Raw genomic sequence first — 16,387 nt, forward strand, 5'->3', positions numbered from 1 at the left:
TTGCTTTCCAAATCCCTCTAAACCCTTTCATTTATATATAGACACAGAAAGGGGTTTTGTACTTGGACTCCTTGCCCAATTTTCTGACCCCAATAAACCAAACAATAGCTTACTTCTCTAAACAGCTGGATAAAACTGTGGTGGATTGGACAACCTGTCTTTCCATTCTTTTTGCAACTTCACAGTTAATATTAGAAGGTCAAAACTGGCTGTTTCTCAAAATCTCACTGTACACATCTCACATGCTATTCAAGCCCTTTTGTCTCACCAGTCCATTTTCATGATCTCCGCCACCTGTTTACAAATGCTTCACACCATCCTTCTACAAAACCCTAATGTTACACTTCGGAAATGCTTCTCTCTTAATCCAGCAACTCTCTGTCCAATCTTAGCCTCACTAACTCCAAAGACTTCCAAGACAACTATGATTAAAGGCTTGTTCTATTCGTAAGCCCCTTTCACAACATCTCTGATTCCACCTTACCTGAACACACCCCTTACTGGTTTAAAAATAAGAACTCTCCTATGACTAAGGGCTCCTCATTGTCGGACTATGCTGTCATCACTATCAAGTTTATTATAGAGTCAAGTCCTTTATCTTCAGGTACCACCTCACAACAGGCAGAACTTACTGCCCTTGCTGAACACTCACTCTGACCAAAGGCCCAAAAGTAAATATATATAGGGCTTCAAACCTACCTATCATATCATATATGCTATGCTCCCATTTGGTCAGAAGGAGGATATATTACAACCTGGGGCTGCCCCATCATCAGAGGCATTCTCATTCTAAAATTAATTCAGGCAGCAATACTTCCACAGCAAGTAGCCATCCTCCATTGCAGGGAATACCAAAAACAAAACAAAAAGAAAAACAAAAACAAGTCATTTATTGCAGCTGGAAACAACAAAGCTGACAGGCAAAATAGCAGGTTGCCCAGACCAACTTCCCACCAATCTCCCTGCTTTTCACCCTCCCCTTTGACCATCCCCTGTACCCACCAGAAGAAAAGATGAATTCACCCTTACAAGGAGCAATTACACAGACCAGCTGGTTTCTTAAGAATGGCCAGGTAATAATTCAACAAGGAGCTTTGGGTCTTCTCACCTCCCTTCACAACCAATTTCATGTAGGCAGCAAACCCCTCATTCTACTTTCCTGCCTCACAGATGACCTTTATCTTTCCCACCTCTGTGTTATCGCTCATTCCTGTCCCATCTGCCAAAAGACCTTCCCCCAGTGCCATCTTAGACCCCTATCTTTCCCCACCCACCAGGCCAGAGGGCAAATGTGTGGACAGGACTGGCAGACAGACTTTATCATTTGCCTCTAGTAGAAAAGACAAAGTATTTACCTGTCTTTTCTGGGTGGGTGAAGGCCTTCCCTTGCTTGTCAGGAAAGGTGGAAGCGGAAATAACTTTTCTTGTAAAAGAAAGCATCATCCCTCAGTTTGGCCTCCCCAAACTAAGGCAGACCATGGGCCAGCTTTCACTTCTCAGATTGCCCAGGGGGCTATTCATGGCCCTAAACATAAGCTGGAAACAGCACATCCCATATCACCCACAATCCCTAAGCAAGGTGGACAAAGCAAACGGCTTCATTAAGACCCATCTCACAAAACTTAAGCTTCAGACTCAAGCTGCCCGGCTTTCTGTCCTTCCCAATGTGCTTATGTGAATTTGCATCACACCCCACTTTCCATACCAGCTTAGCCTTCTTGTTGGCTGCATTTTTTAAGGGAACTTTCCCTCTTTACTTTCCTCTCTTGGAGACTACAGTCCAACAGCAGCCCAGACACAGAAACTCCTACCCTGCTTCTTGGATTCTTTTCTCCCTAAACCAAACCTCAACTCCTCTCCAATACAAATTAACCCAGGTAATTGGGTCTATGTAAAACCCCTGAAACCAAAGCAACTCTAACCCAGTTGCAATGGGCCTTCTTTGCTTCTTTTCACTACCCCTACAGGTACCTGTCAGGATTTCCCTCTTGGATTCATTTTCCAGGTTAAAATTTGTCCTAGATGGCCAGCGCCGCGGCTCACTAGGCTAATCCTCCACCTGCGGCGCCGGCACCCCAGGTTCTAGTTCCGGTTGGGGCGCTGGATTCTGTCCCGGTTGCTCCTCTTCCAGTCCAGCTCTCTGGCCTGAGAGTACAGTGGAGGATGGCCCAAGTCCTTGGGCCCTGCACCCACATGGGAGACCAGGAGGAAGCACCTGGCTCCTGGCTTCAGATCGGCACGGTGCGCTGGCCTTAGCAGCCATTTGGGGGGTGAACCAACGAAGAAGGAAGACCTTTCTCTCTGTCTCTCTCTCCCACTGTCTAACTCTGCCTGTCAAAAAAAATTGTCCTAGAGGGCAGTTCTAAGATGGTGAAGTATGGAGGGAGCTTACCGCTCTAGTCCAGGAGAAGATAGTTTTTAAAAAGTGGAGAGTGTAGGCTCAGGGAAGAGTTAGGGAGAAAACGGCAGAGGAAACCTACTAAAATTAAACAGACATGGTGGACCTATGTGGAGGGCATAGATGCCCACAACTTGGAACTCCAGCAGCCAAGAGCCTACGCACAAGCATTGGAAACTGAGGTGAGACCAGACCACAGCAGCCCAAGCCAATGGCAGAAAAGCTGCAGGAAGAATCTAAAGGGAATCCTGCTTAGAGCCCCAGGGGGGATAGTGACCTGCCAAAATGGAGGGGAAATAAAGGACAGGATGGACAGGTTTCTCTCACCCTGAGCACTAACAAAAGCATGCTGTAACAAGCCAATAGAGCTGGCACCATTTTGGACATACATAACAGCTGCGCCACCTCATGTCATGACCAGCAACAAGCCAAGTAGAGACTCCTGACTCTGGTGGGGAGAACTAACAGAGTGCTAGGAGGTTGTGATTGTGTGAGGCTTCTGTACCAGGACTGTGAAAAAAAAAAAAAAACAACTGAAGTTGTGTGGGAGGCCGCACAGTATGACTGGGACTTTGGGCAGTCACAATGGGAGACTCCAGACACTCAGGGCTTCCTGGTTACCTGGTGAGAGACATTGCTGGGGAATCCGAATTACACTGAGGACTGCACAGATACTTTGTGTGGTCCTTGGGACAGAGCAGACGAATATTATACCCACAGGGGCTAGCACTTAAGAATTGGTCTCCTTTGAGGAGAGGAGCTCAGTTGAGCAGAATAAATTTCCCTTCTGATTAAAAAGAGAGAGAGAGAGATTTACCATGCCAAACCTGGGTATATCACCTTAGGCACACCTTTAACCCTGGAGAATGAACAATGTCCTTGGCCACACCCACTATAAGCCTCTATCTAGATATTCACAGAGAGCAGACATTCCACTTATGTACAGATTCATGTACAAAGATTAAAGCTTCCACAGAAAAGAAGAAGGAGGAGAAGAAGGAGAAGAAACCAACGAGTATCTCTGCATATGCTGAACAACAAACATACCCATTCAAGAAACAAGAATAAGGAAGACAACATGATGCCCCCAAAAGAACACAACACTTCAATACTAAATTGCGATGATGATGAGATGGAAGAAATGCAAGAAATGGAATACAAAAAATTGATCATACAATTACATAGAAGTAATCAGAAGAAAATGCATGGACTACTGAAACCTGTGCAGGACATGGAAGAAAATTTCTCCCATGAAATTGAGATCTTAAAGAGAAATCAAAATGAAATGAAGAATTCAATAGAACAAATTAAAAAATGTAGTGGAGAGCCTTAACAACAGAATAGATGAAGCGAAAGAAAGAATATCGGACTTAGAAGAAAAAGCACAGGAAATTATACACTCATACCAAAGACAAGAAGAGGAAATTAGAAAGTTAAAAATCACTGTTGGGAATCTACAGGATACTATAAAATGACCCAACATATGGATTCTAGTTGTTCCTGAAGGCATTGAAAGAGAGAAAGGATTAGAAGATTGTAAGTGAACACATGAGACTGTATGCCTAGCTCATGCAGTTAGCCTGACTGCTGGCAGGTGGCAGGAGCTCCAGGCACATTTCTCCCCACCCCCACTTTCTGCCAATCAGGTAAACTGCTCCTGGTTGTGCAAGAGAGAAATGCCAAATTACTTTCAGAGGATCTCCAATTAGACTCACAGTTGACTTCTCATCAGAAACCCTGTAGGATAGGGAAGAATGGTGAAATATAGTCCAAGTCTTAGGAGAAAAAATATGTTAACCCATAATATAATACCCTGCAAAGCTCATTTATGAATGAAGGTGAAATAAAGACCTTCCATAACAAACAGAATTTGAAAGAATTTGTCACCACCCATCCAGCCCTAAAAAAGATGCTTAATGATGTGTTGCAAACAGAAACAGAAACATGGTCACCACTATGAGAGAAGGTAAAGGAAAGAAATCTCTCAGTAAAAATTCAAAGGAAATTCAAAGTAAAAAATAGGAATACTTTTGGAAAAATGGCAGGGCAAAATTGTTACTTATTAATAGTCACCTTGAATATAAATGGCCTCAACTATCCAATTAAAAGACACAGTCCAGCTGAATAGATTAAAAAACAAAACCCATCTATTTGCTCCCTACAAGAAACACCAACAAAGATGCACGTAGACTGAAAGTGAACGTATGAAAAGGATATTCCATGCCAACAGAAAACAAAAAAGAGCTGGAGGAGCCATCCTAATATCAGGCAGAAATAGACTTCAATACAAAAACTGCTAAAAGAGACAAAGAAGGACACTATGTAATATTAAGGGATCAATTCAACAGGAAGAAATAACTATTATAAACATATATGCACCTCATTAAGGGCACCTGGCTATATAAAAGACATGTTTAGGGATTTAAAGGCAGACAGTCTCAAACAAAATAATGGGGGATTTTAATACACCATTTTCAGCAATGGACAGATCAACTAGACAAAAAATCAACAAGGAAACAGCAGTGTTAATTGACAATATAGAACAAATGGACCTAAGAGTTATCTACAAAACTTTTCATCCTACAGTTGCAGAATACACATTCTTCTCAACAGTGCATGGAACTTTCTCTAGAATTGACCATTTGCTAGGCCATAAAGAACATTTCAGGAAATTCAAAGAAATAGAAATCATACCAAGCATCTTCTTGGAACACAATGGAATGAAGCTGGAAATTAGCAATGCAGGAAACTATAGAACATATGCAAACACATGGAGACTGAACAACATGCTCCTGAATGAACAGTGGGTCACAGAAGAAATCAAAAGAGAAAAGTTCTGCAAACAAATGAAGATGACAACACAACATATCAAAACTTATGGGATATAGCAAAAGCAGTGTTAGGAGGAAAGTTTATAGCAATAGGTGCCTAAATCAATAAATTGGAAAGGCACAACAAAAATGCATCTCAAGGATCTAGAAAAACAACAGCAAACAAAACCCAAAACTAATAAGAGAAAAGGAATAATTAAAATTAGAGAAGAAATCAAAAAATTGAATCCAAGAGACAATATAAGATCATCAAAGAGCTGGTTTTTTGAAAAAATAAACAAAATTAACACACCATTGGCCCAACTAACAAAAAAAGGATAGAAAAGACTCAAATCAATAAAATTAGAAGTGAAAAAGGAAATGTAACAACACCATAGAAATATAAAGAATCATCATTCCTTAACACAATCAACGCATTTTATGACAAACCCTCATCCAGTATCATATTGAATGGGGAAAAGTTGGAAGCATTTCCAATGAGATCTGGTACCAAACAGGGATGCCAATTCTCACCATTGCTGTTCAATATAGTCCTGAAAGTATTAGCCAGAGCCATTAGGCAAGAAAAAGAAATCAAAGGGATACAAATTGGGAAGGAGGAAGTCAAACTATCCCTATTTGCAGATGACATGATTCTATATAGAGGGGACCCAAAAGACTCTACCAACAGACTATTGGAACTCATAGAAGAGTTTGGTAAAGTAGCAGGATATAACATTAATACACAAAAATCACCAGCCTTTGTATACACAGACAATGCCGTGGCTGAGAAAGAACTTCTAAGATCAATCCCATTCACAATAGCTACAAAAAATAAAATACCTGGAATAATGTAACCAATGATATCAACTATCTCTATGATGAGAATTACAGAAAATTAAAGAAAGAAATAGAAGAAGAAACAAAAAATGGAAAAATCTTCCATGTTCATGGATTGGAAGAATCAATATCATCAAAATGTCCATTCTTCCAAAAGATATTTACAGATTCACTGTGATACCAATCAAAAATACCAAGGACATCCTTCTCAGATCTAGAAAAAATGATGCTGAAATTCATATGGAGGCACAGGAGACCTCTAATAGCTAAAGCAATATTATGCAACAAAAACAAATCCGGAGGTATCACAATACCAGGTTTTAAGACATGCTGTAAGGCAGTTATAATCAAAACAAACTGGTACTGGCACAAAAACAGATCGATAGACCAATGGAACAGAATAGAAATGCCAGAAATCAATCCAAGCTTCTGTAACCAACTTCTATTTCATAAAGGAGCTAAAACCAACCCCTGGATAAAGACAGTCTCTTCAACAAATGGGCCTAGGAAAACTGGATTTCCACATGCAGAAGTATGAAACAAGACCCCTAACTTACACCTTACACAAAAATCCACTCACCATCGATTAAAGATCTAAATCTACGACCTGACACCATCAAATTATTAAAGAACATTGGGGAAACCCTGAAAGACATTGTCACAGGCAAAGAGTTCTTGGAAAAGACCCCAGAGGCACAGGCAGCTAAAGCCAAAATTAACAAATGTGACTACATCAAATTGAGAAGTTTCTGTACTGCAAAAGAAACACTCAGGTAAATGAAGAGACAGATGACAGAATGGGAGAAATTATTTGCAAACTATGCAACTGATAAAGGATTAATAACCAGAATATCTAAAGAGATCAAGAAGCTCCACAACAACAAAACAACCCACCCAATTAAGAGATGGCCCAGAGACTTAAACAGGTTTTTTTCAAAAGAGGAAATACAAATGGCCAACAGACACATGAAAAATGTTCAGGATCACTAGTCATCAGAAAATGCAAATCGAAACCACAATGAGGTTTCACCTCACCCCTGTTAGAAAAGCTCTCATATAGAAATCAACAAACAACAAATGCTGGTGAGGATGTGGGGAAAAAGGTACCCTAATCCACTATTGGTGGGGATGTAAACTGGTAAAACCACTATGGAAGACAGTTTTGAGATATCTCAGAAATCTGAATATAGACCTACCATACAACCCAGCCATCCAACTCCAGGGAATTTACCCAAGAGAAATGAAATCAAGAAATAAAAGAGCTGTCTGCACCCCCATGTTTATTGCAGCTCAATGCACAATAGCTAAGTCATGGAATTAACCTAAATGTCCACCGACTAAAGACTAGATAAAGAAATTATAGAATATGTACATTATGGAATACTACACAGCATTAAAAAATGAAATGCAATGATTTGCAACAAAATGGATGAATCTGGAAAACATCATACTTAGTGAAATAAGCCAATCCCAATGGGAGAAATACCATATTTCTCCTTGATCTGTGAGAACTAATAGAGCACCTAAAAGGAAATATGTAGAGTGAAATTCACACTTTGAAAAGTAGTGACTTGAACAGCCCTTGTCGTGACTGTTGAGGAATAGTTATTTTTTTCTCTTCTTCATACTATCTGTTAGAACTATTTACTTAACAGAGTTAATCATATGTGTATAAAGTCAATTGAAAATAGATCTCAGTAAAAATAAGAATGGGAATAAGAGAGGGAGCAGGAAGTTTATAATTGCAAAGTTGTATAGTTCTGCATACGTTCCTAATGACTTAGTCCTAAGGGTATAGTTTAAAAACTTGCCATCAGACCCCAAATCCCATTAAGCTGGGTGGTAAAAATGCTATCTTCAGTGTTAAAGGTATGATATTATATGTTAAAGTGACCATATAGATAGGATTATGTGTTAAAGGAATCATACAAATAAGATCAAATATCTTGTAATAATAATAGAATTAAGAAGGAGAGAATGTTCCAACATGGAAAACAGTCCACACAGCAGAATCATAGAATGACACTCACTTTTAATAGTGCTCTGACCTCAGAATCAGCCTTGGCTGGCACCGCGGCTCAATAGGCTAATCCTCTGCCTGTGGCGCCAGCCCACCGTGTTCTAGTCCTGGTCGGGGTGCCGGATTCTGTCCCAGTTGCCCCTCTTCCAGGCCAGCTCTCTGCTGTGGCCTGGGGGTGCATTGGAGGATGGCCCAAGTGCTTGGGCTCTGCACCCATATGGGAGACCAGGAGAAGCACCTGGCTCCTGGCTTCAGATCAGCGCGGTGCGCCAGCCACAGTGCGCTGGCCGCAGCGTCCACTGGAGGGTGAACCAACATTAAAGGAAGACCTTTCTCTCTCTCTCTCTGTCTCTCTCTCTCACTGTCCACTCTGCCTGTCCAAAAAAAAAAAAAAAAAAAAAAAAAAAAAAAAAAAAAAAAGAATCAGCCTTAAGACATCCTGGTATGGCTGAAAAGCTCATGAGAGCGTTTCAGGCATGGAAAGCCAAGACACTGTGGCAAAAAAAAAAAAAAAAAAAAAAAAAAGAACATCCTACATGAAAGATCTCTGTGAGAGAGACCCAGTGGAAAAAAGTGGCCATCAAAGAAGGATGTTCTTTTTTCTGAAGGGAGGAGAGAACTTCCACTTTGCTTATGGCCCTGTCTAAATATTGACGGGGATTGTGGATTCAAAAGCCTTCCATAGCCTTGGCACTTCATGTCAAGAGCCTCGGGTGATCACTGACATCATACATAAGATTGTTAATTGTTAACAACAGGAGTCACTGTGTAATTACTTCCCATGCAGGAACTCTGTCCTCAATTTTATTATGAGAATTAACTGTAAAACTTGTTCTCAAACAGTTTGCTTGTGTGTGTGTGTGTGTATGTGCACAAATTGTTGAAATATTTACTTAGTATTGAGTTGGTCTTCTGTGTACGAAGTTAATTGAAAATGAATCTTAATGGAGAATGGGACTGGGAATGGGAGAGGGAGAATGTGGGGTGGGAGTATGGGTGGAAGTGTGGGCATGGTGGGAAGAATCACTATATTCCTAAGTTCTACTTATGAAATTTGCACTCATTGAATAAAAGGTTTCTTTGGGAAAAAAAGGAATTATATCTACAAACCACACTGAATATAATTTAAAAATAAAATTAAAAAGATTTTAAAAAGTTAAAAATAAAAAGGCATAACCCCCAGAATCTATCATTGTGACCCTATTTAAATAGGAATTCATTGCTAATATAATTAATTAGAGCAATATGAGAGTAGAACTGAATCCAGATCAGAAGTGAAGCAGCCAGGACTAGACTTGCACTCTGATGTGGGATGCCAGTGTAGCAGGTGGCAGCTTAACCCACTGTGCCACAATGTCTGCCCTCCTTCACACTCTCTAATTTTTGCCAGCCCAAAAGATCTAAAATGTTTGCAATCTGACTGTTGTTGTAGCTACATGGGAAAGTAACATTCCCCAGAAAATGGGATGACCATCAACATGAGGCCTGGATGCAGAACAAAAGCCAACAGGCCATGTGGACCAGGTGCCTGGTTGTTGGGGGAAAGACTGGTGGAATGATGAAGAATGAGTGATGGGTGGAGACAGTCTAATGTCTGTCCCCGACTAACTCCCAGAGAGAACCATCTGGGAAATTTTTTTAGGGACATTCATTTACCTGTCAGCTCTACAATTTTCTCTCAATGTCCCAAGAATACTTCAGGCTACTATTTGCAATCATCTTCACAGATCTTAGTGGGTCCATGCCATTAATACACTTTGAATTAATGTACCTGGGAAAGCAGCAGATGACGGTCCAAGTACTTGGGCCCCTGCCACCCACGTCGAAGGCTTGGGTGGGGTGCCAGGCTCCTGCTGTTGTGTAGCAATATGTGTGTTTTTTAAAAAATTTATTTATTTATTGGAAAGTCGGCATTACACAGAGAAAGGGAGAGACAGACACAGAGAGATCTTACATCTGCTGGTTCACTCTGCAGATGGCCACAATGACCACAGTTGGGCCAGGCTAGGGCCAAACCAAAGCCAGGAGCAAGAGCCTCATCCAGGTCTCCCCCAGTGGATGGCAGGGGCCTAAATACTTGGTCCCTCTTCTGCTGCTTTTCCCAGGCCGTTATCACGGAGCTGGATCAGAAGTGGAGCAGCCAGAACATGAACTGCTGCCCAGGGACGCTGGTATCTCATGTGGTGGCCCTACCCACTATGCCACAACACCAGCCCCCAACATAACATTTTAAGGAGTTTTAAAAACTCTTTTGGCCGGCGCCATGGCTCATTAGACTAATCCTCCGCCTTGCGGCGCTGGCACACCGGGTTCTAGTCCCAGTCGGGGTGCCGGATTCTGTCCCAGTTGCCCCTCTTCCAGGCCAGCTCTCTGCTGTGGCCAGGGAATGCAGTGGAGGATGGCCCAAGTGCTTGGGCCCTGCACCCCATGGGAGACCAGGAGAAGCTCCTGGCTTCGGATCAGCGCAGTGCGCCGGCCGCAGCGCGCCGGCCGCGGCGGCCATTGGAGGGTGAACCAATGGCAAAAAGGAAGACCTTTCTCTCTGTCTCTCTCTCTCACTGTCCACTCTGCCTGTCAAAAAAAAAAAAAAAAAGGAGTGAAACACAGATTAGAAAGGAAGACATACAACTACCATCACTCATAATGTTATCAGTTATGTAGAAAAAGCTCAAATTACCTATAAAAAAAAAAAACAACTAAAAGTAAGAATGGAAAATCAATGTACAAAAATCAAGAGAAAAAAAAAAAAAACATAAGCCAAGGGGGGGAAAAAAACATTTCACCAATAGACCTTTATTTTATACTTGGGGCTGGCACTATGGTGTAGTAGGCTAAGCTTCCACCTGCAACGCTGGCATCTGAAATGGCACTGGTTCAAGTCCTAGCTGCTCCACTTCCAATCCAGCTTTCGGCTATGGCCTGGGAAAGCAGTAGAACATGGGCCAAGTCCTTGAGCCCCTGCACCTGTGTGGGAGACCCAGAAGAAGCTCCTAGTTCCTGGCTTCAGTTTGGCCCAACTCCAGCCATTGTGGCCATCAGGGGAGAGAACCAGTGGATGGAAGACCTCTCTCTCTCTGCCTCTGCCTCTCTCTAACTCTGCCTTTCAAATAAATAAAATAACTTTTTAAAAACCTCTAAAAAAGTAAATGAATAAGTAAACTAAAACTGGAAAGTAGACATTTAGCCTTACCATTAAGATGTCAGTTAAGCCCACGACCCTTACTGGAGTACTGAGGTTCATTGTTGGCCTCTGGCTTCTGATTCAGCTTCCGGCTGCCATAGACCTTGGGAAGACAGTGGTGACAGCTCAGGAGATTGGTTTTCTGCCACCCTCACGGGACACTTGGACTGTGTTCCCAGCTCCCAGCTTTTACTGGCCCGCCCTGGCTTTGCAGGCATTTAGAGTGAATAAGCAGGTGGGCACTCTCCTTTGGTCTCACCACCGCCATCCAATAAAAAAAAACTACATTTTCAGATTTAATTGAACTAAAATTCAAGCTTTTTTTTTTTTTTTTTTTTTTTTTGGACAGGCAGAGTGGATAGTGAGAGAGACAGAGAGAAAGGTCTTCCTTTGCCGTTGGTTCACCCTCCAATGGCCGCCGCGGCCAGCACACCGCGCTGATCCAATGGCAGGAGCCAGGTGCTTCTCCTGGTCTCCCATGGGGTGCAGAGCCCAAGGACCTGGGCCATCCTCCACTGCACTCCCTGGCCACAGCAGAGAGCTGGCCTGGAAGAGGGGCAACCGGGACAGAATTCGGCGCCCCGACCGGGACTAGAACCCGGTGTGCCGGCGCCGCAAGGCAGAGGATTAGCCTAGTGAGCCGCGGCGCCGGCCTCTATAATTCAAGCTTTTTAAAGATTAAAAATGGTGGGACTGGTGTCATGGCACAGTTAAGCCACTGCCCGCAACACCAGCATCCTATATGAGTGCTGGTTCTGGTCCCAGCTGCTCCACTTTTGATCCAACTCTCTGCTGCAGCACCTGGGAAGGCAATGGAAGATGGCCCAAGTCCTCGGGTGCCTGCCCCCCATGTGGGAGACCCAGATGAAGCTCCTGGCTCCTGGCTTTTGTAGTCATTTGGTGAGTGAACAAGTAGATGGAAGATCTCTGTTTCTCACCCTCACTCAAAAATTCTCTTTCAAATAAATAAATACATCTTAATAAAAATGTTTTAATTAAAAATTGTTTAAAACAAATTCTTTGTGAAAAACTCAAGAAATGCTGCCTTCCCTTCTTCCCCATGGAACACATGAACTCAGCCTCTATCACTGTCCCCAAGGCAGGAGTGAGGGTTAAGTATGTGTCCATCTCAGAATCTTTGGAAAACCATATGAAATCACGTATATAAGTGTGGGGGATGGGGTTAGCACAGTGCTTAAGGCCTCACTTGGGATATCAGCATCCATACTCGAGTATCTGAGTTCAAGTCCCAGCTCTGCTTTTGATTGCATCTTCCTGCTAATGTGAACCCTGGTTAGCAGCAGGTGGTGGCTCAAGCCCTGGAATTCCTGCCACCTGCTTGGGGGACTGGAATAGAGTTTCCAGATCCCAGCTTTCATCTGGCCCAGCTCTGACTGTTGTGGTGTTTAGGGAGTGAACCAGCAGATGGGAGAGCTCTCTGCCTGTCTCTGTGTCTTTCAAAAACCAAATTTTTTAAAAGTGTTGGGCAAGGGCTGGCTTTGTGGCATCGTGGGTAAAGCTACCATCTGTGATGCTGGCATCCCATATGGGCATGAGTTCGAGTCCCGGATGCTCCACTTCAGTCCAGCTCCCTGATAATGGCCTGGGAAGCCAGTGGAGGATGGCCCAAGTGCTTGGGCCCCTGACACTCACGTGGGAGACCCAGAATTTCCTGACTCCTGGCTTCAGACCCGCCCAGCCACAGCCTCAAATGTTGCAGCCATTTGGGGAGTGAACCAGCAAATGGAAGGTTTCTCTCCCTCTCAAACTCTGCCTTTCAAATAAATAAATCTTTTTTAAAAAAAAGTGTTGGGAAAATTCTGAAATCATATGTGATTATTAATATATTGTCAAAAAGTTGATTTCTAACATTGCTAATTATTATAATTAGCTAGTCTTTAGAGGATTTGATGGCACCCTCGTAAGTTAAAGCTCTCACAACAAGTCTGCTCAAGCTCTCTAAGGCCTGTGACAGAAACGAAACCTTACATGGCCTCAAGGTCACCTTGAAGTGGCTACAGTTGGGAGGAGCAAGTATCTCCAAAGGTAGAAGAACCTCCAACCCGGAGTGGGACAGTCCCGACAGCCTTCAGGGGTAAGCCGCTGCGTATTTCAGCCCCCAAGTCACTCAAACACACCCCGTCAAATGCTGCGTAATTTCTCTTTCCCGAAATGGCAAAACATTAGCCTCACCCCCCACCCCCGCTCTGCTCTTCAGGACCTCAAAGCAATGGATTCTTAAATCTCAGCTCTGACCATAAAAATAAATAAAGAAGTAAAGAAATAAATAGCAGAGGCTGCTATTTTCCAATAATTACCGAATTACTTCCTCTCCCCTGTCTAAAATAAATACAAATATCTAACCAATGGTCAACTCACAATGTACAGCACCCAGTCAAAAATTTCTGGACATGCTAAAAAGCAAAAAAACAAAACAAAAAACCCGTATCAAGAGAAAAAGAAATCACCAGATACCGACTCAAAAATAAACACGGCGTGGAAGCCGTCCCAGGGCGGGAGCCCTGAGGTGTGGACATTGGGCAGCCGGCCTCCTGTCACAACACTATACACCCGGACGTCCTCCGTTGGAGAGAAGAGAGAAGGCCTCTCTCCTCGCCGGGTCCCTGTCCGGGACTGCGTCTGTGGCGCGCAGGTGAACGGGAACCCCGGCCAACAACCAGGGCTGTCCAGCCAAGGGGCACCGCGGTGCCTAACTGCGCCCCCGCCCCCGCTTCCCTGAGGTCACCAGGCTTTGCGGGCAGACCCTCCCCTCTCGCCCGCGGGCAGTCGTTCACGCAGCCTGCTGCGAGCAGCCAGCTCCCTGCGCGGGAGCCGCCAGGCCGCCGGGGTCCGGGCGCGGCGCCAACCCCCGCCCGCGCGCGCTGGCGAAGCTCCCGGGCCCGAGGGGGCCGCGCGCGCGGAGGGCGGGCCGGGGCGGGGCTGTCGGCGGCTCCGCCCCGCCGCGGCCGCTGTCCTCCAGCCCGGTGCTGATCCGCGCCGAGGCCACCTCGCCGCCGCGCCGGTCTCCGCGGTCGGGGCCCCCGCCAGCCTCCCGGAGGGGCGACGCCAGGCAGGCCGGGCCCGTTATGCCTCCCGCTGCTCCCGGCGCCCGTGCGCCCGCCTCGTCGGGGCCGCAGCCGGGCCCCGGGGGCGCCGCGCTCTGAGGCCGGGGCCTAGCGCGCTCGGCGGCCCGCGCTCGCCGGCTCCCGCGCCTCCCTCGCGCTCTCGGCCGCGCCTCGGCTCCTCCCTCAGCTGCCGGCCGCCATGGCCTTCGCCGCCCGGGAGGGCGCAGGCTCGCGGCGCCGGCTGCCGCCGCGGCACCGGGCGTTGCGCGGGCTGCTGCTTCTCTGCCTGTGGTTGGCGAGCGGCCGCGCGGCCGGGCCTCCCGGGGCGCCACGGTCGGATCTGCACGCGCAGCTCTCGGGCGTGGAGCAGCTGCTGGAAGAGTTCCGCCGGCAGCTCCAGCAGGAGCGGCCGCAAGAGGAGCTGGAGCTGGAGCTGCGCGCCGGCGGCGGCCCCCGGGAGGGCTGCCCGGGCCCGGGTGGCGGCGGCTACAGTGCCATGCCGGACGCCATCATCCGCACCAAGGACTCCATCGCGGCGGGCGCCAGCTTCCTGAGCGCGCCGGCGACCGTGCGGGACTGGCGGCAGTGCGTGGCCGCCTGCTGCTCCGAGCCGCGCTGCTCCGTGGCGGTGGTGGAGTTGCCGCGGCGGCCCGCGCCCCCTGCCGCCGCGCTCGGCTGCTACCTCTTCAACTGCACGGTGCGCGGCCGCAGCGTCTGCAAGTTCGCGCTGCACCGCGGCTACAGCAGCTACAGCCTCAGCCGCGTCGCGGCGCCGGACGCTGCGTGGGCCTCGCCCGGACCAGGTAAGCGCGCGGCCTGCTCGGGGCCAGGGCGCTGGGGTCTTGCGGCCGTGCAACCTGCCGGAGGCCTGGCTGGGCAGCACAACTCAGAAAAAGTAACGCGCTTGTCCCAGGGGTCCCTAGCTGCGGGCGTGCGGAGGAACGGCTCTGATCTCCCGGCCCCGCGGGTGGCTGCGGAGGAAACCCGGGAGGTGTGGGCAGAGCAGCTGGAATTTTCCTAGGCTGGGAGAGAGAGAAGCGGTAGGAGAGGCTTCGCGGAAATTCGGCGTCAAGGCGGAGGAGAACTCGGAGCGAGAAGAGGCAAAGTTTATTTTAGTCCCGTGGGTTTTTATAGGGCATGGTTTGTGTGGAGCAGAAATCTTATTAGATACCACATGGCTCATTAACGCCCACGGCTGTTCCCTCGCGCGCTTCCGCCCGGAGTTGCTGTCGACAGACAAAACTGGGAAGGCAGACTGTTCCCTGTTGTGAAGAGCGAAAGGAAAGGATTTGAATTTAGTTGGAAAAAAAAAAAAAAGCAATAGGAAAGTTACAGGTATGGCTCATTTTGAAGACAGCTGGAAACGATGGGTGCTCGACGGGTGTTCCCTTCTGTGATGTGGGGGACTTCAAAAAGTTCGTGGAAAATGGCATTAGAAGATACGTATTTTGGGTACAAAAAATTTCGAAGTCCATTCGTAGTTTTTTTCCTAACATGCATTTCCACCACTAACGCTTTGACAGCAGCAGTTATAGGCGTTGGAGATCAAGGTGACTGAAAGAGACCTTGGCTGGGCCTCTTGTGGTCAGGCCCGAGTGCTTTATCCTACACGGTTGCTGTTTGGTTTGTAGTAACAGTGAGTCCAGGGCGGCAGTGGCCGGCAGCCTTAGCCACTGGGAAATCTGGATCCACTGAGAAGGGTCTGTACATGTCTCCCCATCCCACTTAGCCCCTCCCCCACCTCCCATCTGATAAGGCTTAGAATCCTTAACAAGGAAAGAGATATCACGGGGTCACTCTTGCCTTTCTGGGTCTTGAGGTAGACACTGTGGTGTTCTATCTGAAATGGGGGAAAGCAGCCCCTCTACCCGCACCCCCACACTGTGGAGTTTGGGGTTAGGCACTGCCCTGAGCTCTTCGCACACACATAACTTCTCTGTCCTCCCTCCCCGCAGCCCAGAGCCCTAGGTCCTGTTAGAGCTCCCAGTGTGAGTGAAGGTTTGGCCAAAGAGTATCGTGCGTGGGGGTCAAGCAGCACGCGGGTCGTGCTCTGAGATAGGGAGCAGCCCTTGT

General features: G+C 46.5%; 1 protein-coding gene across 5 annotated transcripts in view; it reads left to right on the forward strand.

Annotated features, from left to right (window-relative positions):
- The first annotated feature begins 14,366 nt into the window (after positions 1 to 14,366).
- Positions 14,367 to 16,387, forward strand: part of LRP11 (LDL receptor related protein 11) — a 45,939-nt gene continuing 43,918 nt past the window's right edge. For all 5 annotated transcript variants that reach the window (XM_051836829.3, XM_089333628.1, XM_008249900.5 and 2 more), the window contains exon 1: positions 14,367 to 15,117. In XM_051836829.3, the coding sequence (XP_051692789.1) occupies positions 14,514 to 15,117 (604 nt within the window). In that variant the 5' untranslated portion in view covers positions 14,367 to 14,513. The remainder of the gene's footprint in view (positions 15,118 to 16,387) is intronic.

Source organism: Oryctolagus cuniculus, chromosome 5 (genome assembly GCF_051225735.1).
Source record: "Oryctolagus cuniculus isolate XC-2025 breed Fujian yellow rabbit chromosome 5, ASM5122573v1, whole genome shotgun sequence".
NCBI classification, from domain to species: Eukaryota; Metazoa; Chordata; class Mammalia; order Lagomorpha; family Leporidae; genus Oryctolagus; species Oryctolagus cuniculus.